The 24,725-nt window shown below is 43.4% G+C and overlaps 1 protein-coding gene across 1 annotated transcript in view; it reads left to right on the forward strand.

Moving 5' to 3' along the window:
• BANP (BTG3 associated nuclear protein) overlaps positions 1 to 24,725 on the forward strand; it is a 114,962-nt gene that overhangs the window by 48,321 nt on the left and 41,916 nt on the right. Inside the window, exons 8-11 of the mRNA XM_082289773.1 lie at positions 1,835 to 2,002; positions 9,589 to 9,719; positions 11,753 to 11,815; positions 13,688 to 13,732. Of these exons, the coding sequence (XP_082145899.1) occupies positions 1,835 to 2,002; positions 9,589 to 9,719; positions 11,753 to 11,815; positions 13,688 to 13,732 (407 nt within the window). The remainder of the gene's footprint in view (positions 1 to 1,834; positions 2,003 to 9,588; positions 9,720 to 11,752; positions 11,816 to 13,687; positions 13,733 to 24,725) is intronic.

The raw sequence follows: 24,725 nt of genomic DNA on the forward strand, positions 1-24,725 counted from the left end.
TCCTGCACGGCAGCACATGGGAATTTCAGCCCATTTCCCTCCTTCCCCATTTTGGAGACACCACACAGGGTCGTAAAGTTCTCTGAGTTCTTGCTGTCGCTTAAAAGTGAGAAGTCTTGAGGTTTTTAAAGCACTTTTGGATTAGATTTTTGGGTTCCAGTGTCTTCCTCCTATGTGCTCTCTCCTTTATTTCAAATTGCTCTGAAAGCATTGAAAAAATTAATTTTATTTTAAAAAAGGATGCCACAAGAGATCCAGTTCTCCACTTGGCTCTGTTAAAGCCTGCAAATTTCAGACTTTCAGGACTCTGGGCTCATTTGTGATTTAGAGGAAACTACAGAGCTTTTAGGTTGTGCAAACCTGGAATTTTGTGGCTCCAGGCTTGAAACCATTTGTCTTGCAGGAGCAGCCCATATCCTGTTCTTTAGATTCTGTATACAACAGCTTAAGCAAGTCCTTCACAGGATTAGGAGCCCATCTGAGAGCGAGATGGAAAGCCCAGTAGGTGGAAAAGTGGAAAAGATTCTTTTACTTTGCAGGGTAGAGAAAGGAAAATGAGAATTTTAGAGATTCTTTAAGCTTTGTCCTGTAGAGTAAAAGCATCCAAGGCAGCCTTGGCACATTCAGTGCTGCACATCTGAATTCAGAAGTACTGAAGGTTTAGGGACTGTTAAATGTTCAGAGAGTTCTGTTTGGATTTAGGGGGGTTAAACCTCACAGAATCAGAGAATCCTAAGATGGTTTGGGTGGGAAGGACCTTAAAGTTCATTTAATTCCACCCCTGCCATGGGCAGGGACACCTTCCATCATTCCAGGGTGCTCCAACCTGGCCTTGGACATTGCCAGGGGCAGCCACAGCTTCTCTGGAAATCTGTGCCAGGGCCTCCCCACCCTCAAAGGGAGCAATTCCTTCCCAATATCCCACCTAACCCATCCCTTGTCAGTTTAAAACCATTCCCCCTTGTCCTGTCCATATAAAAAATCCCTCTCCTTCTTTTTCAGATGGGCAAATCATGGATTTTTCAGGGTTTTTCTTTAAATTCTGCAGCCATGAGGATTAGGAGGTGTTTGCTCTCAAGTGTTGGTGTCTTAGGAAAATCCAAACCCCTCAGAAGTTCACAATGAAATGGTGAAAGTGTGGAATAATTCAAGGCCCTCAGAGCAGCTGACAGTGCACAACATTCCCAGTTAAATTCCCAGTTTTAAAGCCAGTCCTCGCCGTGTTTATGGAACATTTTGGCAACTTAGCACCGAGGGCTGCAAAGGGCATCCTGTGGCTCTTAAAGTGCCTCAGTCCTGGGAGTGACTTTGCAGAGGATCCTCATTTTGTGTTGTGTTTTTACTGGATTCGGGTCAATTTTGAACTGAGCTTTAAAAGAGTTGATGTTTTTTCCCTTTATAGGGCGTTTTATGCAGTTTCCTACTTCAGTAGGAAGCAGTTTAGTACTCCTACAATCAGACTTATTGTGGGGCACTATCAGTGAGAAATAATCCTTCATCCAGCTTTGGCTCTGGAGTGCTGGATCCTCCTGTTGCCTTGGCACAGTTTGGCTGGAACAGCAGAGCTTCCGTGGATCCCAGTGCAGGTGATAGAATTCCATGGACTGCTGGCATTTTTTACATCCAGAATTGTGCAGATGAACGATTACTGAGTTTTGGGAGTAAATTTTGTTGAATTCACATCACTTCACAGCTTTGGGGGGGTCTTTGCACAGGCACAGAGCCTGCTCAGAGCTGCTGGTGACCTCGTGTGTGGGACTGGCTGTATCCTGTCCATGTTTTCTGGAAAATCCAGGTCTGTGCTGACTTTTATCCCTTTTTTCCATAATTCCAGGCCACCTGTTTTACAAATTTGGCATCACAGAGTCGGACTGGTACCGCATCAAGCAGAGCATCGACTCCAAGTGCAGGACAGCCTGGAGGAGGAAGCAGCGAGGGCAGAGCCTGGCTGTGAAAAGCTTCTCCAGGAGAACACCTTCATCCTCCTCCTACAGTGGCTCAGGTAAAAACCAAACCTTTCCCCCCAAACAATGAATCCCAGTTGGTTTCCAAGGGGCCTGAATGCTAATTTGGATGCCTGCCTTTGCTGAGGTGCTGAGAATGGGGAATCCTGGAATGGTTTGGGTGGGAAGGGGCCTCAAAGCTCATCCAGTGGGCAGGGACACCTCCCACTATCCCAGGTTATTCCAGCCTGGCCTTGGGCACTGCCAGGGATCCAGGGGCAGCCACAGCTGCTCTGAGCACCCTGTGCCAGGGCCTCAGCACCCTCCCAGCCAAGAATTCCATCCCAGTATCCCCCCTAACCCTACTTTCTGTTCACCCCCATGGATCCAGCTCCTGCAGCTTTGTTTGTATTTTTACCACACTCAGTTCTTTGAGTAAAAATTCCAAATATCCCTGAAATTGTTGTTCCTAAGAGGAATCAAGTGACTAAATCCTTCCCAGTGTGTTCACACCATTCACTGGGACGTGCTAAATGCTGTTCCTGAAGTGTTTTCCTCTGCAGACGTGAAATGTGCTGTAGGTGATTCCATATTTCCATCTAGGTATGGAGGCCTGAATAATAACAACAACTGAAAAACCCTGACCTCAGGAGTGTTCTCTGAGGACATTTCTGGCTCATGCTTTTAATATAAAGCAGTGTTCTGGGACATTTGTACATTATATATTAAAACCAGGGCTTTGGAAGGCAGCCCAAAGAAAAGGAAGTCAGTTTATTTGCCTGCATAAAATTTTTGGTTGCATGTTAACACTAACCACTGTAGCTCATGCAAAGAATGACAAAATCTGCTTTCAATGGAAAATTTTATGTGCTGGAACAGGGAATCGCATCCAAAATTCTCGAATTAAAACAACTAATCAATGTAATGATAACCATAAGCCCTCTATGTTGATGGGCTTTTTACTTTCGGTCTTTTAGCAATCAGTATTTCAGGATAAAAAGGCAGCAGTAAGTGGATGTTACAGCCTGTGCTCATTAGCCTGTACTCCTCAAGTGGTGTTGAGATTTATTATTCAAATTATTCAGCTTTAATCTGTTTTGGAGGTTGGGAGACACCTGTGTAGAGATGTAAAACCCAGAGTCAGTGGGTTCCTGTCTCTTGCAGGCTGTAGGATCATAAGTTTGGGTGGGTTTCTTGTGGCTAAGCTGAGATTTTTCCCCTCAGTTCCACTTTTGGATCAGATTTTGGGTTCCAGTGTTTTCCTCCTGTGTGTTCTCTCCTTTATTTCAAATTGTTCCTATAAAAAAAATTAAAGCATTGAAAAAAAAATCAATTTTATTTTAAAAAATGATGCCACAAGCAATCCACTTGGCTCTGTCAGAGCCTGCAAATTTCAGGGTTTCAGGACTCTGGGCTCATTTGTAATTTAGAGGAAACTACAGAGCTTCAGATTTTCCCCATTTTCCCCCTCAGTTCCACTAAACTGATTTGTGAGTAAAATGTTCCCTGGGCACAGAGACACCTGAATTCCCTCCTGAGGAACCTGAGCTGTGCAAGGTGTCCCTGCCCATGGCATGGGATGAGCTTTAATTCCTTGCCACCCCAAACCATCCCAAACCTTTGGGATTTCAGCAGTGCTGTGGGAAGCATGGAGGGACAGACACTCAGGGGATTCTGCAGGAGCCACCTTGGAATTTTGGGGGGTGTCCAGGCTGCCTCATTTAACCAGAGTGGAGCTGGCTGCCCCTGCTCCATCAATCCCAGGATTTCCCAGGAGTTTTTATGGTACCTGCTCATCCCACCCATCCCATGGTAGCAGGGAGGTGGCTGCCTGTCCCTGTGGAGGTGGCTTTGTCCCAGCTCAGCCGAGGCACCTTGGCCTGTCCCTGGCAGGGCTGTCTGGGCTGTGCAGCAGGAGCAGAGTCCAGGCAGGAATATTAAAAGCTGCCTTTGGTAATGTCCTGGGAACTGTTCCCGTGGATCCAGAGGCCTTTGTTAATTCTCTTTAAAATATTGCTCTTACTCAGAGTGGCTTTGGCACCGTTTTTTGGGCGGCTGGAAAGGTGGGGGAGGAATTCAGTGCTGTGAAAAACAGACTTTATAAAATCTGAGCACTCTGCAGAGTCAGGGGCGCTCTGAGAAGCTCCTTTTCATCCCCAAACCCACCAGGAGAGGGATTTCACCTGGAGAGAGAGGAGGGGTGATGAGGAGAAACAGGAGAGCAGGCTGGGAGGCTGCATGAGTATTTAGGGAAAAGAAAGAGAAGGAAAATGTGGATTCCCACAGTTTTAACTGCGGCCTGCCAGGGCTGTAATTCCACCTCTGTGCTCAGGTAACTTCACAAACCACTCAGACTCTGCCTCTGTGGTTGGACATCCCTGGAAGCCCTCGGTGGAATTACAGCATCAGCATCCCCAGGCATCTGTTGCTGATTATCCTGTGCAGCAGAGGAGCAGAATTCCTGCTGCCAGCTCTCCGTGGCACTGCACAGCTCTGCAGGGAAGCAGCTCTGCGTGGCCGAGCTGTGGCAGCAGGGCTGTCCCACGGGGCGTTGGGCAGGGTGACACCAGCTGGCTTTTAGGGCAGGTTCAGGGGGCCATTTAAGGTGAGCCTGGAAATTCAGCTGCTTGAGAAGCTGCCTTTGCCACTGTCCCAGCTCCCAGTTCAGATTCCAGGTGCTCCTGGGCCGTGGTCGCTGCTGTCTGCAGCAGAAAACCTGGATCAGGTTTCCCTGGGAAGGATGTGGGGATACAGCACTGGAGTTTCTTCCATAACATTCTCTGAGCTGTTCCCAGCTGCTCTTACTTTGGCTCTCCTCAGGCTCCTATTCCAAGAATCATGGAATCCCAGATTGGTTTGGGTGGGAAGGACCTTAAAGCTCATCCCATTCCAGGGATGCCTTCCACCATCCCAGTGTCCTCCAAGCCCCATCCAACCTGGAACACTTCCTGAAATATTCCCAAATCCTGGTCACTGCAGTGTTGGAAACCCTTCCCTATTGATGGGAGGACTGGGATTTCAGAGCTGGTTTTAGAAGCAATTAATTTACCTAATTAAAAAAGATATAAATATGGCAGCCTGAAATCACTCAGCGGTGCCCTGACTTTGGTTTCCCTGGCTGTGAGGAATTTTGAGGATGACTGAACCCAGTAACATGTTGTCACCATCCCTGGAGACATCAAAATCCACCTGGATGCAGCCCAAAAGCATCACTTCTGGTTGCCCATGGTTTGAGGAAGGACATTGGATTAGGATAAAATAATCTCCAGAGGCCACTTCCAACCTCATTTATTTGGGATTTTTAATTTTTTAATGAATTATTGCCCACAGCATAAATAATTCTGAATTATTTGCATCACAGCAGGATTGTTGTTCAAATTCACTCCTCTGCACTTGTTGGAAATGTCAAAGCTTTGAGGCTTTTCCTGCTTGTTGGGATTAACAGTTCCTGGAGCACATGGCTTTGATTGGAGTGTGGTTAAAAGTGACAACAGATTCCCTCTCTGCTCGTTTTATCACGTGGAAAAATTAACTCTGGAAGTGACAGCAGAGCAGGAGGCTGAGCCCACAGACCCTCCAAGGCTTTGGGCTTGGAATTTGGTGTTCAAGGGGGATCAGCCTGCAGGGAAAATCATGTCTGGGGAGCCTGGTGGGAAAATACAATGGATTTTCTTTATCCTTCACCCCCAGAGATATTAATTAAGATTTTTCTATATTTAATTGACTGTTAAATCTAGGCAGAAGTTGGTTTTCCTGATTTTCCCTGGCTCTTTGCTTGAATCCATTGCCTTTTGTTTGGAAAGGATGTGTTGATTGCCATGGTTTGCTCTGCTCTTGGAGCCAACATTTCCATACCTAAGGTGTGTTTTTCTCATGTTTTTTCCCAACCAGAGACACCCACATGGCTGCCATGAAAATTTCACTGGATGTTCCTTTGGAAAGGGTTGGAGTCTGTGCAGGGAAGGCCATAGGAAATGAGGGGTCTGGGAGGAGGATTAATTGAAAAGTGCCTTCTTCCTTCCTTTTCATTTCTCTTCAGATTGTTCAAGCTGTTATCACCGTTTTCCATATTGGAATTTCTAATTAGTTCCCTGACTCTGGGATTTTTGTGTGGGTTTAGGCCTGTGCTGAGGTGTCACATTAAAAATGGGATGTACAGCCAAATCCTCAGAGCTGTCCACACAGCTGGGGGCTGAGGCAGAGGCAGGCGATGGTTTGCAGCTCACAGGTTTTTTTCCATTGTCCTGGAATGTTTTTCCTGCTTTTTTGGGTTCGAGGATGGTTAATCCATCCATTAACCTTCCCTTGCTGGGACTACACCAAAGAGATACATCCCTGGTTGTGAGGAGAGGTGTGAGGGTGGAGCTCTGGGTGCCAGGAAAATGATTTTAAATTCCAGAATTCCTAAGCATGAATCCCTCCTGCTGTGGAATCTGTCCCTTCTCCCAGGGAACAAGCGACAGGATGAGAGCAAATGTCCTTAAAGTTGCACCAGGGGAAGCTTGGGTTGGATATCAAGAAAAATTCCTTCTTGGAAAGGGTTGTCCAGCATTGGAATGGGCTGCCCAGGGCAGGGGTGGAGTCTCCATCCCTGGACGTGTCCAAAAATCCCATGGATGTGGCACTAGGGGATGTGGTCGGTGGTGACCTTGGTGGTGGAGTTGGACTTGATGATCTTAAAGGTCTTTTCCACCCTTAACCATTCCATGATTCTGTGAAAATGAAAATGCTCAACTGATAAATAGGAAGCGGAGTAGGGACAGATTAGAAAATGCCAAAGGTTTTGCCTTAAAAAGTGATTTTAACTGAGAGTTGAAGCCACCTATCCTTGAAGGCTCTTTGGGAATGCCATGGATAACGTGGCACTGCACGGGCTGTTGGGTTCGTGTCCAACTTGGCCTTTGGGAACTCGTGGAAAATTTCTGAGCAGGAGTTCAGCTGTGGCTCCTCCTGCCAGGGATTCTCCAAGACTCCAAACTGGAAATGTGAAGCTCGATGGTTTCCAGGGATTTATCACTGCTGACAGCTCCTCTCCCCAAGCTGTGTGTGCTCCTCATGGTTGTGTTTGTTTGTAGTGGGGAATGTTTATAAAGATGGATAAATATTCCCTTTGTCTGCTTGGAGATGAAGAGAAAAACAAGACTCATAAAGGATGTATTGTTTTTAGATGTGGCTGAATCCTCTCTCTTCTTCCTTCCTAAGAAGAAAAAAAACCTACAGAAATTTCCAGAAAATAAAGAAAAAACCCAATTTTGGTTGTTGCAGTGAAGCCAAAATTAAATCAATTTATAGGTTACCACAGGAGAGGTCCATATTATTCCACCCAGGCTGTGGCTCCTCTTGCACCTCCAAAAAGCACAATAATTTCTGTCCTCTGAAGCCAAAAATGACTTAAAAATCAAGACTTTGGGGCCTTACAGTTAAAAATGTATTTCAATATGTGCATATCATAAACCCATATAGATATATATTTACCTGCTGCGGGTTTTATTTCTTTGATGATCTTTTATTGCATAACTTAATCAGAAAATAAATATTATAAATGAAGGATTTGGTATTTGCACACTGTGGTTTGACTGGGGGCGAGTTGTGACTCAGCTCAGTTGACTTCCATAGGGAGAGACTGGGAAATATGATGGAAAGATCAAATCCTGAGGGAATTTGTCCCTCAAAATCCTGAGGGAATTTGTCCCTTGGAATCCTGGGGGAATTTGTCCCTTAAAATCCTGAGGGAATTTGTCCCTCGGAATCCTGGGGGAATTTGTCCCTCAAAATCCTGAGGGAATTTGTCCCTTAAAATCCTGGGGGAATTTGTCCCTCAAAATCCTGAGGCAATTTGTCCCTCGGAATCCTGAGGGAATTTGTCCCTTAAAATCCTGGGGGAATTTGTCCCTTAAAATCCTGAGGGAATTTGTCCCTTAAAATCCTGGGGGAATTTGTCCCTTAAAATCCTGAGGGAATTTGTCCCTCAGAATCCTGAGGGAATTTGTCCCTTAAAATCCTGAGGGAATTTGTCCCTCAGAATCCTGAGGGAATTTGTCCCTTAAAATCCTGGGGAAATTTGTCCCTTAAAATCCTGAGGGAATCCTATTGGGAGCCCTGAACTAGCAGATGAGTAGAAGTGGATTTTCTCAGTCATCCCAACAAAATGCTGTTTGTAAATTAAAAAATAGAGAAATTAATTGCATCAAGTATTAGGAATAAAGTAATGGAAATGGGAGAGAAAGACAGAGACTCAGGTAAGGACTTTTTTGGGATATCCATTCCTTCCAGTGACCATGACAAAGCCACTGGTATCCCAACTGGAAAAAATCCCAGTTTTATTTGGTTGATGGGGCAATTTTTATACAAGGTTCAGCACTTTTCAGCCAGTTGGGATTTCTCAATGCCACCTGGAATTCTGTGCAGTAAATTCAGTGCAGGAAAAGCTGGAATTGCATAGGGAGCAAGCAAGGCTGCATTTAAGGAATTACAAACAGTGCAGTTACCTGCTCAGATGTGAGGGATTAAAGGTGTGAGTCCAACAGGCAGCAAAATCATGGATTTGTTGTGTTTCCCTCAGTTCCTGTGGAAGTTTGTGCCTGGAATTCTGTGTTCCAGCTTGTTAGAGAACCAGAGCTGCCTGAATTGTTAAACAACTCAACTTTTCAACAAATAAATAAATATTAACTTGGTGGTTTGGAGTTCCCAGTTCCCATGCTCAGACCTAAACCTCAAAATTATCTCCTTGCCCAAACATTTGCAGAGAGGAGGAAAAAAAAAACCCCTTAAATGGCTGATTTTATTAAAGAACATTCCCATTAAAATATTTGAGTGGATTAAAACTCATTCCTGCAGAACTAACAGTGTGTTTTCAGAATAAATCTTGGAGTATTAAGTAGAGATATTAAAAATTAATGATTTCTGTCCTTTTTACTTGCCTTTTGCCTCTTTGGTTTAGAAGAATCCTTTCCCTGCAGCTGGAAAACCTCAAAATGGATCTGTGATGTGTCCAATGCAAGTTTTTACCCTCTGGAAATCCCACTGAGGATTTCCTGGTGGTTTTTGTCCCTGTTACATGAAGATAACTCTCATTTTTTTTATGTTTAACATTCCCTTTTCAGGGGCATTTCCACTCTGCAGTGGGAGGTGTGTTTAAAATCAATAAATCAAGAAATCCACCTGTCATTTTGAGGTTTAAAAATACAATTCCAGATGTCATGTGTGTCAATATGAATTATAGGGGATGGATCTTGGAAAACAATTGGGCTTTTCCCTTAATTTATCTGATAATTTCATTTCTCAGGATAGGCAGGGTGGGTTTTTAAAGGTGTCCTTGGGGTGGTGGTGGCAGAAATTGTTCTCAGCCTCTCGGGTGAACAAAAAACCATTGAATTCCTTAGGAAACCTCTGTGGTTTTGTTCTGATGTGACTTCTACAGCTGCAGAACCTGTGATTTAGATGCAAAAAGGGCTTTTTTTAAACAGGACCTGTCCCAGCCTTTGGAATTCTGTGGGATTTGAAGCAAATATCCACTATGCACAGGGATATTAATGGATAAATCCACTGACCTGCATCCACTGACTGCATTTGTTTCCCATGGGTTTTAGGAACAGTTTGGGATATGCACAGAAAATACAGCTGGATTTTGGTCTCTTTTTTCCAGAGGGATCCCAGAGCTCGGTGTCAGCTTCCAGTGAGATGCAGCAGAACCAGCCCCAGGCCCTGCACTATGCCCTGGCCAACGCTCAGCAGGTCCAGATCCACCAGATTGGAGAGGATGGACAAGTCCAAGTAGTATGTCCTCAACTTTTCCTGACTTTCTCCCTCCCAATCAACCAGAACTTTGCTTCAGCTGCAGTGTAATGTTTGATTTTTAAATCAGAACCTGCCATCACTTCAGGTTTCCAGAAAATAAACACTGGAGGCTTATGGGAAAAAACCCAAATTCGAGTTATTTGAAAAAAAATTCCATGCAGGATTTCCTCACACAATCAGTGCAAATTAATGCACTTTGATTATTATGTAGAGAATTATCAATCTTCTCCTGGCTGTGTTTACTCACTGTACGATTTACACTCAGAGGGAGTTCTGGGGTGACTTCTACAGCAAAATCACATTTATTTATTTGTTTTTCTGTAAAACTGCATTCTCAGGCACTTTTGAACATCTGGGAGCTGAGTCCTTCCCATGTGTGTTCGTTTAGCTCCGTGTCTATCAGTGAAAGTTCTAAATATTGACATTTTTTAAGCCTGACACTCCCACCACAACTCAGGCCTGATGATTTTTATGTGTGGCTTTGGTGTACCCTGAAAAAAATACCTTCACTTTAATTCTTGTGTCCCACAGGGCACTACAAGGATTGTTTGAAATTCAAATTATTTTTAAAAGGTGCCCTCAGTGAAATAATTCCCATTCTGCAGGAACTGGGTGGAAATCTTCCTTTTCCACTTGGCTTTTGCCATAACTTTTCAATATTACCCTGGGAATTTCTTTGTCTTTTGAATTCCATGTAGATTTTAAAAGTGTATTTTCTTCTGGATCTGTGGGTGAGATGAAATTGATGGCTGGAAAGTATTTTTCAAGTCTTGAAAGACAAGATAGAAAGGAAAATTATAAGACATATATGACTTTAATAGAACAAATGGTTTGTTTATAGATGGAAGTGATAAAATTTTGCCTCATTAAAAGATCTGGACACACTAATTATCCTTCAAATTGTGGACTCCAGGAAAAAAACCCACTATAAATGGATCTTCTAAACATTCCATCTTTTTCCTGGGAGCCCTGAGAGTTTGGTGTGAAGGAGGCAAAGTGATTTCAATCTCCCCCTGGGCTGGGCAGTGCTATAATTTTCTATCCAGCCCCTATTGTCAGAGGGACACTTTCAGTGTGGTTTTTCTCCCTATAAATAGCCAGTTTCCTTCCAGAGGAAATGAAACTGTTGGAAATAGAGGGATCAGTGTGTCTTTGAAAATCACAGGCAATTGTTCTTGTGTTATAAAATCAGAGGGGCCTTTGACAGAATTCCAAATGATTATCTTTAATCTCATGCAGGCATATTAAAATGAACACAAAGCTTTATAAAACCTCGAGGAGGTTATTTAGAATCCAATCTCCCCTCAGGTAAATCACAGTGGCTGGGCTGGGCAGGATGCACAAGGAATTCCAGCCACTCTTCTCCATGCTGGGAACAAATGGGACCAGGCTGGAGTGGTGGCAATGGGCAGCAATACCAAATATTACAGGATTGAAACCATCAGGGCAGATTATCACCAAAATAAATCAGGGGAATAGTTCAAATTAATGATTTCCTGCCAAATGCCAGCAGCTCAGAGCCCTTGGCGTGGTCTATGCTCTACCAGAGCTGTGTGAATGAGCAAAAATAGGTGGATAATGAGATACCTTTGGAAATCTCCCTCTGGGTGGTATTAGTGTCGCTGTGCCTGTTTTAAAACTGAGTTTTCCAGGTCTTTAAATTGAATTAAAGTTTCAGTCTACAAAGAGAGTCAGCCCTGGGCTTTGTGTATCAGTCAAAAAGGCAATAGAAAATTGCACTTCTTCAAAGTTATTTATTATTACCGTGCCTGTTTTCCTTCCCCTTAAGTGGAAATGAACCATTCTTTGGTCCAAGTCCCTCTGCTTTTATTTCCATCCAAAGCTGGGGCAGTACAGGTGCACTTTGCTTTTTAAAGCTTCCTTCAATGGTTTCCTTGCACATTTTGCTTCTCTCCATGAAACTCTGCTGACTCCAAGGCAGGAGCTGCTTCCTCGAGTCGTGATTTTCCTCTGATGCTCCTTGGTGTTTTCTTTTGTTGTGGATCCCACAGGGCCATCTCCACATAGCCCAGGTGCCCCAGGGAGAGCAGGTCCAGATCACGCAGGACAGCGAGGTGAGCAAAGCCTGGGGGGTCTCATTGTGGAACTGGACCCCTGAGAACTGAGTAAAAATGAGAAAATGTGCTGGAACCAGGATAAAATGTGGTTTAGAACCTGCTACTTCTGTCTCTGGGGTTTTTTGGGGGGTTCTTTGTTAATATTATTATTTTTATTTATTTTATTTTTAGCATTTTGATTTATTTTTCTCTCCCTCAGCAGCCAAGACATCTCAGTGTGTGTTAATTGTTCCATAAGGCTGATGATCTTTGGAAATTTAGTACTTACAGAGTACAATAGGAAACCAGTTCAGGTGCTTGCACTGCCTTGAAAATGAAATTATTCTATTTATGTTGATGAACTAAACGTGGTCAGAACACTCAGGGCCTTTAATGGTTGAACAGGAGTTGGAGAAACCTTCAGCCACCATCTAATAAAGAAATATTCCAGAAGGGATTTACCCTTCATTCCTGACCAACTCAGCTGGCACTGCAGTATTTGCACTTCTTAATTTTTTTCCTGAAAAATAGTTCAGTGGAATTGGATGGATAAATGGATATGGATAAATGGAAATGGATAAATTCAATCCTAAACCCTCCAATTTTGACTCAGGCAAACCAGTTCCCAAATCCAGGTGGATTTCCCTGTGTATTTGCTGCAGCTGTTGGTTATTGAGGAATATATGGATGCTCCCGACTGCTAAAACTGCTCTTGGATTTCTTGTGCACTTTGTTTAAATGAAGAAGGAATAGAAAAATCAGGTTTAACATTAATACAGGCAACAATTTGCATCTGTCCCATTTCCCTGTCAAGGTTTTTCCCTCTCTGGGAAGTGGATCTGCCTGGGTTAGTTTAATCCCTGTCCAAAGAACCCAAATCACAGCTCATAAAACCACTTTGTGAAGGAATATTGTTAACACAGGCAGCTACTGGAGAATAAATATTATCATAAAAATTCTATAAATATTATAGTTAAAGGCTTGTCCTTTGAAGGGCCTGTCAGGCCTTGAGAGAAAGAAGAAAGGATTAAAATAACCTGGCTCTAATGTGTGGGGCTGCCATAAAACTGGGGGAGTTTTTGGGTAAAGAACCACTTTAAAAACTGATGATTCAGCCGATTGTTGGAATGGCTCCTGAGGTTCCAGCACACCCTGGATCCTTTGGCTCTTCTTGTCTGTGGGACTTTCAAGGGCTGTGTTTGTCCCTGACAGATGAAAACATCTGGTTTTAAATTGATGACAATGTACACAAGTGAGAGAGGAGCTGCCAGCAGGAGAAGCTGCACAAAAATTGGGATTTTGTCCTCCAAAATGTGCTGTTTCACTGCAAGGCTCTGCTTGGGCAGCTGCCTTCCCTTAATCCAAGTGTACTTTTGGAAAGACATCTGTGAGCATGTGAATGAAAACTTCATGTCATAAAGATTTCCTCATTGGACTTTGTAGCTTAAAATACTTTATTGAGAATGTCTGGGGGGGGGTTTTGTAATAGATGCAATCCCTGTAATAGAACTGTGCTGGTTTTCAGTATGGAATGAGGATAAAATAAAAAGCAAATACTAAACAGCAGCTCTGCAACCCTGTAAAAGTGTTACATTGCTAATTCTGGGTTAGGAAGGGTTGGATTTCAATTTGCAGGTTTATATAAAGAAGGAAAACCAAAAGCTTTACCTCAGAAAAATTTTGCATAAAAATACATTCTCCAGTAACATCCAAAAGCAAAACGTGCTGGGTGTGAGACTTCCTTGCTTTTGAGGCTGGTTGGAGCTTGGCTGCCTAAAGAACCTTCAGCAGAACCCCCTAAATTCATGGATTTCCTTCATATTGAAACAGATTTTTTGCAGCTTTTGAAACCCCAGACTTGTGCTGATTGTCCATTCTCTCCTTTTCCAGGGAAACCTGCAGATACACCAAGTCCACGTGGGTCAGGATGGGCAGGTAGGACCAGGACTGAGTTTAAGCAGCGTTTTCCTTGGTCTTTGATGTAGCATTGGGATAACCCCCCATTTTTAGTGCCTGTTTTAAGAGTCAAACCTGCTCTGGGGCCTTGCTGTTGAAATAAGGAACTTGCAAAATGCTAAAACGTGATGGAAACATTTGAAGCACAGAAAGCATTTGGCCCAGCTTGGTTCATCATTCCTGCAGAATATTTTCTCCCTCTGTTTTCTCCTTCCTTTGGCCTCTTGCCAAAGGAGCTCGACTGATGACAGAGTGTACGGGGTGTTCTTGTCCGCCTCAGCCCCTGTGAGCCCAGCATTTATTGCTGCCCTTGAAGCAGTTGCTCTTTTTTCCCCCATTTTTTCATTTCTCATGGCATGGCTGTCCTGGGAGAAGCAGATCTTCCCCACCTGCTTTTGTTCTCGTTGCTGAGGAGGTTTTTCTGAGGTGCTCACACAAACGTGGAAGTGAGCAGGATTCCCAGGTCAGGTGCAGCAGCACTGCTCATGTTTGATCCCAGATGTGAAACAGAGCACAAAAATCTTCCTGCAAGAAGCCTTCGGGTCAGGCCACTGGAATCAGAGTGTGAGGAATTGTTTGGTTCCTGGTGAATAGGAATAATTGGGAGACATCCTGGATTCTGCTCGGGATGCAGGCTCTGCCTTCAGCAGGGTTTGGAGCTCAGAGGAGCCCCCAGCACTCTGAGCTTTGGACCATGCACAGTATTTGGATTTCAACAAGAAAAATAAAGCCCTGGAAGTGTGCTTTGCTCAGGGCTGCATCAGAGGTGCTTTTGCAGAAGGAATCTTGGACAGGTGATTTTTTGGAGACGTCATTTCAGTATTTATTGGGTTTTTTCCCCCCCCTCTGTGAAATATTGCTGCCCAAAGTGCACCTCTTTATAGGACCAATACTGGGTGGTTTTATATCTCTCTGAGTGTAACACGTAGATTAAGTTGAATTTATTTGTAATTAAAACCTCACAGCATTATTTTCCCCTTGAATGATCTATTCCTGTGTAAGTTAGTGTGTCCACGTGTCTGTGCATGCACAGGGCTATGTGAGATGGGGAAGAAAACCATGATTAATTATCTCTTTTGGGATTTCAATCATGTTATCTATCTGTCTGTACTATCACACAACACACCAGATTTGGGATAATCTTGCTCCTGCCTAAGTGGCTGTTGGCTGTACACACACGTGTGGGAAATCAGTTTAACATCCAGTTTTTGTGGAATTTTTTTTTAACTAGCTGTGCTCTGAGCTGTGCTTTTAAACTTCCCTTTAAAACAAAGGATGAAGTGCTGGGATTTTGCTTTTCCTTCACTCACTCAGCTGCGTTTTGGTGCAAAAGAACTTCAGTGTCCTGAGCATCCCCAGCCAGGAGCTGCCAGGAACATTCCCAGGAACCCTCAGTTCCTCCAGAAGTATTTGCTGGGAAATGGTTCTTTTTCAGTGGATTAAAAAACAGGAGCAAAGGGATTTAAGGGATTTTTAGCTCTGTTCTGCATTAATTACTGAAAGCTTCATCAGCAGCTGAAGCACTGGAGGGGTGAGGAGCACTCCCATGATGGGGGGAGCAGAGGGGAGCTCTGGGGTTGCACTGTGGGGGCTGTGAGCCCCTCGAACTGCCCAGGAGAACGAGTTAAACGAGTTCAACTAAACCCTGCTCGTGGTTTAAGGCTGGGAGCTGTAACTGATCCGTTTTTCTTGGCACTGGGAGCGGGATGAGAGCAGGGAACGTGTCCCGGGATGAGGGGCAGGGAAACACAGAACAAAGCAGCAGCTTCCAGGCAGCTGCTCCAGGAGACTCCTGGAGTTTTCCCACCTGTCCATTATTTTCCAGGCTTTTTCCTGCATGTTTTGAAGCCTAATTCACCCTGCCAAGGGACACAGGAATGTGGATAATCAGGAATAACGTGGGGCTTCTGTGACCGGGTGTTTTCAGCTGAATAATAAATATATCCTCACTAAGGAACTGAATGTGGGCCTGGCTGCTGAGAATTCCCTGTGAAATCCCTGCTGGGCTGCTGTTTGCCACGATTTACTGTGCACAGAGCAGATGTTGGGGTTCCCTTTGCAGGTGAGGTTTGGTGCTGCTGCAGCTTTTCCCTCCCAATCCCGAGTGAAAGGTTCACAAAGCAGGAATTTGGGAATTTCCTGGGACCGAGGCAGAAAACGGCACAAACCTGCCATGAAATGGTAGCAGGGAAATCTCCAAGGTGCCAGAGGTGCTCAGGCACCAAATCCTGGCTTTTCTGCAGACTTTTGCTGGTTGTAACTTCTCCCCCTCCTTGCCTTGTCTGTCCTGGTAGTTGCTCTGAACTCAGATTTTGTTTTTCTGGCATCACTGTCCGTGGAATTAATGAACCCATTCCAAAAGGAGCTCTGTCTACCTCCACATGTGTTCTATTAGCTGGAAGTTTCGGATTTCAGTGCACGTTTAATAAAAACACCAAACTGCAAAAATAATTAAAGCTTCACATTAGCAAAGGCTTGAAACCCTGGAAAAGTGGGAATTGGTTTTTTTGGTCTTTGCATTTTATCCTTAGGAACTACTTGAGGTTTTCACATTTGTCTCCTCTGATTACCTGCCCTGCTTCTTCCCCACCTCCATCCTTTTCTTCCTTGGAGTTTTGATCGTCCCAGGAAATGTTCAGTGTGTCCTGTGCCTCAGGGATACACCTGGGATATAAAGAACAGGACAATTCCTTAATTCTGCTTTTTAGCCATTCCACGTTCTACACCCTCACATGCAGTGTTCCTCCAATTTAGGGATTAATTACAGTGGCACCAGGAAAATGGTCTTTAATTAATTGCCTTGTTCTCAAATGGAAGAGTTGATGTCCTTTAAAATAGGATTGTGTGTGTTCCAGGAGAGCCAGCAATTTGTTCTGCTCCAGGAAGGAAAAATCTGGGATGATTGCAGCATTTAATTCACTGTAGGGGAGTGGGGAAAAGCAGGAGAATCCGGGATAGGTTTGGCAGGAAAAAGCAAAGTGCAAAGAGCTTTTGTAGGATCTGTCTGTGTGTGCACAGGAGATAAATCTGCAGGATTGCTTCTGCCACGTTGTTTTTCCAAAAAAAAGTTGGGATTTTGTGTAATTGTGGACACAAGCGTGTCCCAGGTGAGTCTGGAATCAAAGGGATGCTCTGAGACCCCTCTGGAAAGAGGGAAGGGATCCCATTCCCACACATTTTCCTGCTGTTTGATGAGGTTTTTGCATGGAGCAGGAATTGCATTTTCTTTTCCTGAACTTTTCCTCTGACAACTTCAATATTAGGACTTTAACCAAAACTCAATCTATTATCCCAAAACTCAATCTATTACCCAAAATAAGGCAAGAACCATCTTACGCAAATTTAAATTAGTATATAATGCATTTAATTGGACATTTCGAGGTTTAAATACACTGAAATCCTTTCTTTCAATTGCTCGGGCACAGATGAATCCAAGGCTGGAAGTTTTTTCCCCTATCCCTAATCCAGGAGCAGTAGAGGGCAGTAGCATTAAGATGATCCTCGTTTATTTTCTGAAGGAATGAGGAGGGAATTTGGAATAGGAGAAATGAGCTGCTCCTTGTAAAGGATCCTTTGGTGGGGACAGGGATGCTCCCAGTGGAATTTCTGTGCTGCTGGTGCTGCTTTGGGATTCCAAAAGCTTCTCCCTGTTCCAGCACATCTCCTGGAATAACTCACATGGAGGAATGGTGGTTAGAAGAAAAAAAAATGAAATTAAAAACTCAGTGCAGCTCAGCTGGAGCTTAAAAACTCCTTGATTGGCTTGGAGAAAAATGAATTATTATTTGTAACTGAGATTTCTTCAGGAATTGTAGGAAATTGTCCTGAATTTGCTCCTGGTTTCAAGAGCAAAAAGGAAAAGAATAGTTTGGAAACAATTGTGCTCTGTGCAAAGTCCCTGTAAAATCCCAGAGTATTTATGGAAACACGGAGAATTTATGGAGACTCTATTTATGGATAAAATAAAAGTGTTTAAATACTTAGTTATACTTAAATGGAAGCATTTGACAGGCAAGACTTTTTGGGTTTGCTTGAGGATTTTTGTGCACAAACTTTTTAATTTGGTGTTCATAGAGCTGTTCTCAACTTTGTCCCTCAAAGTTATTCATCCAAAACACAGAACTCACCATATTTACTTCTGAACACTTAATTTTTAGGCAAAGTAGCATTTTAGCAAATGAAAATGCAGACATTTTCTTTCAAAGCAGGCCTTAAATTCAGGATTAAAAAAGCTGGAGGGAAAATCCTGTGACTTGGTGATCAGTACCATCCAAAATATTGCTAGGAAAATTAAATTATAAAGAAAACAGGAATGTTTCTGTTAAGTCTGGCTTAAAAAGTAAGTGGAATAAAATATTTAGGTTTTATATATATATGTGTGTGCGTGTAGCACAGATTTCTGTGTGGTTCCAGAATTCAGGCTGGGTTTGTAGAACGGTTGCACTTAATTTGTAATTTTAAACCAGGACAGAACAGTGCCCAGGAGGATAAAAAGGGAGCTCCAGGCTCTGGGAGAGCCCTGAAAGAAATTAGGCCTGGTTTTAATCCAGGTTCTTCTATTCAATGATTTAATGAGAAATGATAGAATTCTTCTACCCCAGTATGAAGGACAGACCTGCAGTGACACTCAACCAACCAACCATAAAACGGGGAAAACCTTCAGGGATTCTGATGGGAAAAGACATTTTCTGTAGTTACAGAATTCAGATCTTTAATTGAAAATGCTGGGTTTGCTCCATGACAAAATTTATCCATTTTGGGGGCAAATGAGGGATTTGGGAGCTCATTAAAGCTCCTCAGCTCTGCTCTGGGAATGAGGGAAGGTTTTTGATAAATTCATTGATGGCAAATTCAGGGATTCACTGTTGTTTCGTTTGAAAATCACCACGAAGCTCCAATTTTTATTATGTTCGACATTTAAAAACGTGTGAAGTCTTTTCTGTGTTATCTTTAGCGAATGGCAAACTGGAATATTTTGCTACCAGTTTGTGTTGCTTTAATTTTTTAATTCTTTTGAGATTTAAGATAAAAAGGCAAGAGTTTGTTTCCTTTCCTTTCCTTTCCTTTCCTTTCCTTTCCTTTCCTTTCCTTTCCTTTCCTTTCCTTTCCTTTCCTTTCCTTTCCTTTCCTTTCCTTTCCTTTCCTTTCCTTTCCTTTCCTTTCCTTTCCTTTCCTTTCCTTTCCTTTCCTTTCCTTTCCTTTCCTTTCCTTTCCTTTCCTTTCCTTTCCTTTCCTTTCCTTTCCTTAACTTTCCTTTCCTTAACTTTCCTTTCCTTAACTTTCCTTAACTTTCCTTAACTTTCCTTAACTTTCCTTTCCTTAACTTTCCTTAACTTTCCTTTCCTTAACTTTCCTTTCCTTAACTTTCCTTTCCTTATTTCATTTCATTTTTAAATTTTATTTCATTTTGTTTCATTTTGTTTTATTTTCTTTTTTATTTTATTTTTTAAGATTTTATTTTATGGGAGGATTTCCATTAACCTCATGACACCAGGAATTTTTTGTCCCTTTCAGAATTGCTGAAGATGTATTTTACCTTTTTTTCTCAAACTGGGATTTGTTTAAAAGGGAGCAAGAGAGGCAAATTTTGAGCAATGCACAAAAAGAATTCCAGTTATTTCAGTTCATCCAATGTTTTCCACTCCCAGACTTGTTTAGTACCACGTTTTTATTCCAACCTGCAGCAGGCATCCATTGGCACTCCCTTGAAGTAGTTTAAACCTCCTGAAATTAAACTTTATTTCATTTATCGGGATGGATAAATACTCTCCAAATGTTTAGTGAGGATTTCCAGAGCTTCTTCTCCAGATTTTCTGTCAGTTCACAGGGAATCAGTGGAAGAACAAAGGCAGAATGAGTCCTGGTGTGAGCAGAAGATCCCCAACTCTGCTTTTCAGGGAGTTCTGTTTGGTTTTATGGAGTGGCAGCACTTCCCAACCTTTTCCACCCCAAACTCAGATCAGCTCCCTGAATGCCCTGCTGAGACATCAAACCAGCTCCAAGAATTCAGATTGTTTCTGGTATCTCCAGCTATTGAAACAAATCTCTCCCTGGCCTGGTACTGAGCCTGCATAAAGTTAATTTCATTTAATCAACCTGGAGCAGGGGGTGATTAAAAACTGCAAAATGAGCAAAGATTTTGGCATTTTCTCCCCCTCAGTTTTCGAGCAGCCTCAGTGTGAGGAGGAAAGGAAAGGCAGCATCTTGTGGGGTTGTGCTGTTGTGTCCTTAAATGTGCAAATAAACTGAAATACAAATAACAGAGGCTGGAAAAAGGAATTTTATGGGGCTTTTCAGAGAAAGGGATCCAAGTGGGTTTTCCATGTGGGAAAGGAAGGAACCAGGGAGGAAAGGACCAGGCTTAACTGAGATTATCAGGAGTGGAAGAAAGGAGATAAGGCAAATATGAAGTTGTTTTATTGTGCTTAAAGGTTCAGGGTGGGGATATTTGTATGTCGTGGTCTATTAAAGGTTGTTAATTGTTGCTAATCTGCAGTTCAGGTTTAAAATGGAAATAGAGGAAATTATGGGCACTAGAGTTTATCTGCTCTGAGGTTTATAAAGGCATTTCTGCTTTACTGTGAGGTAGAAGAAGCAGCATCTTCCTAAAAATGCTCAATTTAGTGTTGAATTCCTCATCAGTCAGGTGATTTTTATTTGCTTTTCATGTGGAGTCCTTGATCTTGTCTTCACTGTGAGCTGGAATTGGGATAACTTGAATTTTATTGGGATAACTTTTATTGGGATAACAACTTTATTTTTATTGGGATAACACTTTGTCTCATCCAGGAGCTCAGTACAGAGGTAACAAATAAAGAACTTTGCAGTTGCTTTTCAATTCAAGTTGAAGTTTTCCCCCCTCTATTAATTATCATTAACTACCCCCCATTAACAGCCTCCCAGTGATTTGGTTTGGGGTTTTTTATTGTCTTTGATTACCTTTAATGCTGAAAAAACAAATCTCAGCTGCAGCAAAGTCTCCAGCAGCAAAATCTCAGATTTTGGGCATTTTTTGGGTACTTCAGCCCTTGGCACAGGTTCTTCCTGGGAAGAACTTCCCAGGAAAAGCAGGATCCAAACCCTTCCCTGGCCAGCCTCGCTCAGAGCCGCAGGTGAGGATTTGCTGTGGGAGCAGACAGGGAATTCCAGCAGATCCTTGGGAATGGGGTGGCTGGGCTGGAGCAGGGCTTTGCCTCGAGCTCCCCAGGATTTGGACATTATGTCAGGCAGCTGTTCCCAGCTCCCATTCCCAATCCAGAGTCTCTCCTGCTGGCCCTCTCTCACCTCACAGACCTCTTGTTTCCCTTCAGCTCGCTGATGAAAAGCAGCAAAATGCACAGAGGGATGGCAAAATCAGCTTTTATATTAATATTGCTATCAAACAGGGATTTATTTTATCCCCCTAAAGGACTTTTTTCCATTTGTAAAACATTCTGACTGCTGGAAAGAATTAATAGAGGTGATTTGTTAATCTGTCACAGGCATTTCTTTGATAGTCCCTCAGTTCACAGAGTGATCTGTGCTGCTTGTAAAACAAGATTGTTTAATGAAGCCTTTGGAAGAGGAGAATATTCTCTGCATATTTTTTGATTTTTCTCCTAAGAAGGTGGGTTCATTCCATTAAAATTCCATTCAAGCAGACAGGAGCATTTATAATGCTCCAAAGAATATGTTCCCTATTTTGGAGTATATTATGTTCTTTATTCACCCAAATCTTGTTTTAATATTGCTGTAAACTTAATAAGAAGAGATGAGATACGACGTGATAATCTTTTAAATATAAGGAAAAATAATTTTCTCCACCTTGATAGGAGGCAGAGGTCTAAGCTGCCTCTTATTAGAGCTTTTGGTAATAAAAATCTCTGCTTGTAGAATGGCAGAGCTCACAAAGCTATCAGGGCTCATCTAGAGAAATCATTTCTTTTTTGTTTTGTTTGGTTTTTTTCAGTGCTCTTCATTTATGATTTTTCTCATCATGTGATACCAGCCCCATCTCGATGCTCCAGCTTTTCCTTATCCCATCCCTCTGTCTGTGCTCCACTCCCACTTATTTGAAATATTAGGGATGGCTGGAGCATCCCCTGCTCAGGAATCGCTGCCCCAAATTGCAAATCCCAGCCGAGGGAGGATTTGGGGGATGTTTAACCCTGACAAAAGGAGGTCAGGGGAAATTCCCACTCCTTCCCACTCTGGGAAGCACAACAGGGAATCTGGAGGAGTTCAGACTGTTCCTGGATTTTGTGTGTCAGGGTTGAATGGGGTTTTCTGGTGGTTCACGAGGGGTGGGCAAGGCTTTGGGAATCTTTGGTGCCTAAAAATGGGAAATGGCTCCCCTTTTTCATCTCCTCTCTGTTCAAACAGTTGATTTTTGCCAACTTCAGGCATCAAACCCATCCCTTTTAAAAATTAAACCCCAGTGGCTCAGCTGAAGGACAAATTCATCTTTTTAAAAGCAAACCTATGTGATTTACAGAGATTTTTAACAAGACACTGTTAAATACAGTGAAATTGGACAGTCGATGGACTCCAGTTTGTGCTCCTAGATTTAATCCTTCACATAATTCAACTCGATTTCCAGGCCAACTTTCCAGAATCCTTCAAATATTTCAAACTAGCTGAGCAATAAATAAATTTTATCTACAGAATTCTGATAAACTGAAGAAGGATGATCCAAGATCCTGAATTTGGGATTAGGTTTGCACATCTATTAAAATAAAACCCTGCCAGATGAGCGCTTTGTTGCTTGATTTAGACATTCAAATCCCCCCTCAGCAGCAGAGTTTTAATTCCTGCTCTCAGCTGCTGTTTTAATTATCTGGGATATATTTCCTTTATTCAGGGAGGAACATTTGGAAAGTCTGCTTGGAAAACCATCCTCTGTAGCCATTTCTTCAGTGTTCTGTGAACAGAATTCCTCTTTGTGAAGTAGGGATTTGAAATTATTAACTTGCTCCGTTTGATTTGATGCAGTCTGCTGGGATTAATTGTCTCCTGCCTCAATCAATTATCCACTTGGAGCTATCAGTTCCTGCCTGGGCTGGAAGCAAAAGCAGAACTGCTTCACACACTTTGCCTTTGATACAAACTCTGGGCTCCCACAGGCCTGACTGTGAATGAATCTGGTTGAAAAATTGCCTTTTTTTTTTTTAATAACAACTATTTTTACTCCTGAAATATGTCACTCTGGAATGTTGCTAAATGTTTGTGTTGAGCAGCACAAGTGTCACAGAGTTCACCAGGAGGAAGTGTTGGGATTATTTCTCATGGCAGTGGGATTTTCCAGTTGACTGTTTTGGGAGAGGTGGCACTGGCCACGGGGGATTCATCCCACAGGAATGGCACAGGGGAGGCACCAGGGGACTTGGGTCAAGGGCTGGAGGGACAGGACACAGGGAATGGCTTCCCATTGCCAGAGGGCAGGGCTGGATGGGAGATTGGGAAGGAATTGTTCCCTGGCAGGGTGGGCAGGCCCTGGCACAGGGTGCCCAGAGCAGCTGGGGCTGCCCCTGGATCCCTGGCAGTGCCCAAGGCCAGGCTGGACATTGGGGCTGGGAGCAGCCTGGGATGGTGGAAGGTGTCCCTGCCCATGGCAGGGGTGGCACTGGATGGGCTTTAAGGTCCCTTTACAACCCAAACCAGTCTGAAATTCTCTGAAATCCAGCCTGTCCTGGTCCTACATTTAGTTTGTGTTTTGTGATGCAAATTCAGCCAGAGGCAAATGCCAGTGGGTGTAAGAGCAGCGAGTGAAAAAATGCTGATTAGGAATTCCCAGTGCTGGAACTGCGAGATTTTTGGTCTTTGAGTTCAGGTCAAGGCCAGGACGTTTGTGAGGCTGAAAGTGTGAACAAGGAGATGTTTGTGGAGAGAGGAGAGAGAGAGAGACTGAGCCACAGGCTCTGGGGAATGAAGGACATCGTCCCAGGGATGGCACAGGGACTTCCGGGGTCAGCTTGGATGGGATCATGTCGTCCTTCAAGGTAAATTTGATTTATTACGGATCAGTACATAAAAAAGCTGTTGTCCGAATAAGAGCAGAGAGAACAGAATGTGTCTGGGTGTTGCCTCAGAGCTCCACCACAAGCCAAGAGAGAGAAATTTGAAGAGAGACGATCAGTTTTTCCCTGTGATCCTCCCTGTGTGGCTGTCTCACCCATCCCTGCGCTCCTGGGATCCCCTTGGGGTGAAGTCACCCCCAGGAATGGCCCCTGTGCCTCTGGGTGCTGTGCCAAGAACGGGCCGCGATCCCCAAACCCCCTGGCTGTGCTTGGGGTGTGTCTGTCCCTGTGGGGCTGTGCCAGGGACACGGAAACCTGGGCAAAGGAGGGATCAGGGATCATCTGTTGTGGTGGAACAAAGCACAGCTGCACTGTCCCTGGGAAGGGACTGCCAGGAACATTGGCCTCTGGCCCCCTTCCGTTCCAAGAGATGGGAGCAGATCTGCCAGGATTTGGAGGCTGTTCAGTCCAACACGCCAAAAATCCCTCCTGAATTCCATGATGGAATTTTTGTGCCAGCGTAGAAAAGGCCCAAACTCAGGGAATTTTTCTCCTTATTTCATGGAGACTTTCCAGATTCTAATAATTTGGGTCCCCCCTCATTTGGGTCCCTTTACATTATTTGGTGTAGAGAAGTAGCAGCTGAGGGAATCCCGGATTCTGGATGCTGGAAATGCAGGATTCGGAGTGATTGTCCTAGAAATGAGCAGGTAGAACTGTCCAGGAGTTGCTTTCTCGTGTTCTTTTTGGAAATATCATTATAAAGGACATTTTTGAGGTACTTCAGTTGTAAAAGTCTTCGTTAGAGCTGCTCCTTTGTGGAGATTTAATTTGGAGGATTTGCTTTGAAGTTTTGGCGGGGTTATTTTATTGAATAAATAAAATCCTTTCATTTTCCACGTGTCGAGTAATGCCTTGCTCATTTTTATGGGAAGACAGTGGAATACATTTGGAGGCTGCTGTCAAACTTGATTTCT

Source organism: Coloeus monedula (assembly GCF_965178545.1).
Source record: "Coloeus monedula genome assembly, chromosome: 13".
Lineage (NCBI taxonomy): Eukaryota > Metazoa > Chordata > Aves > Passeriformes > Corvidae > Coloeus > Coloeus monedula.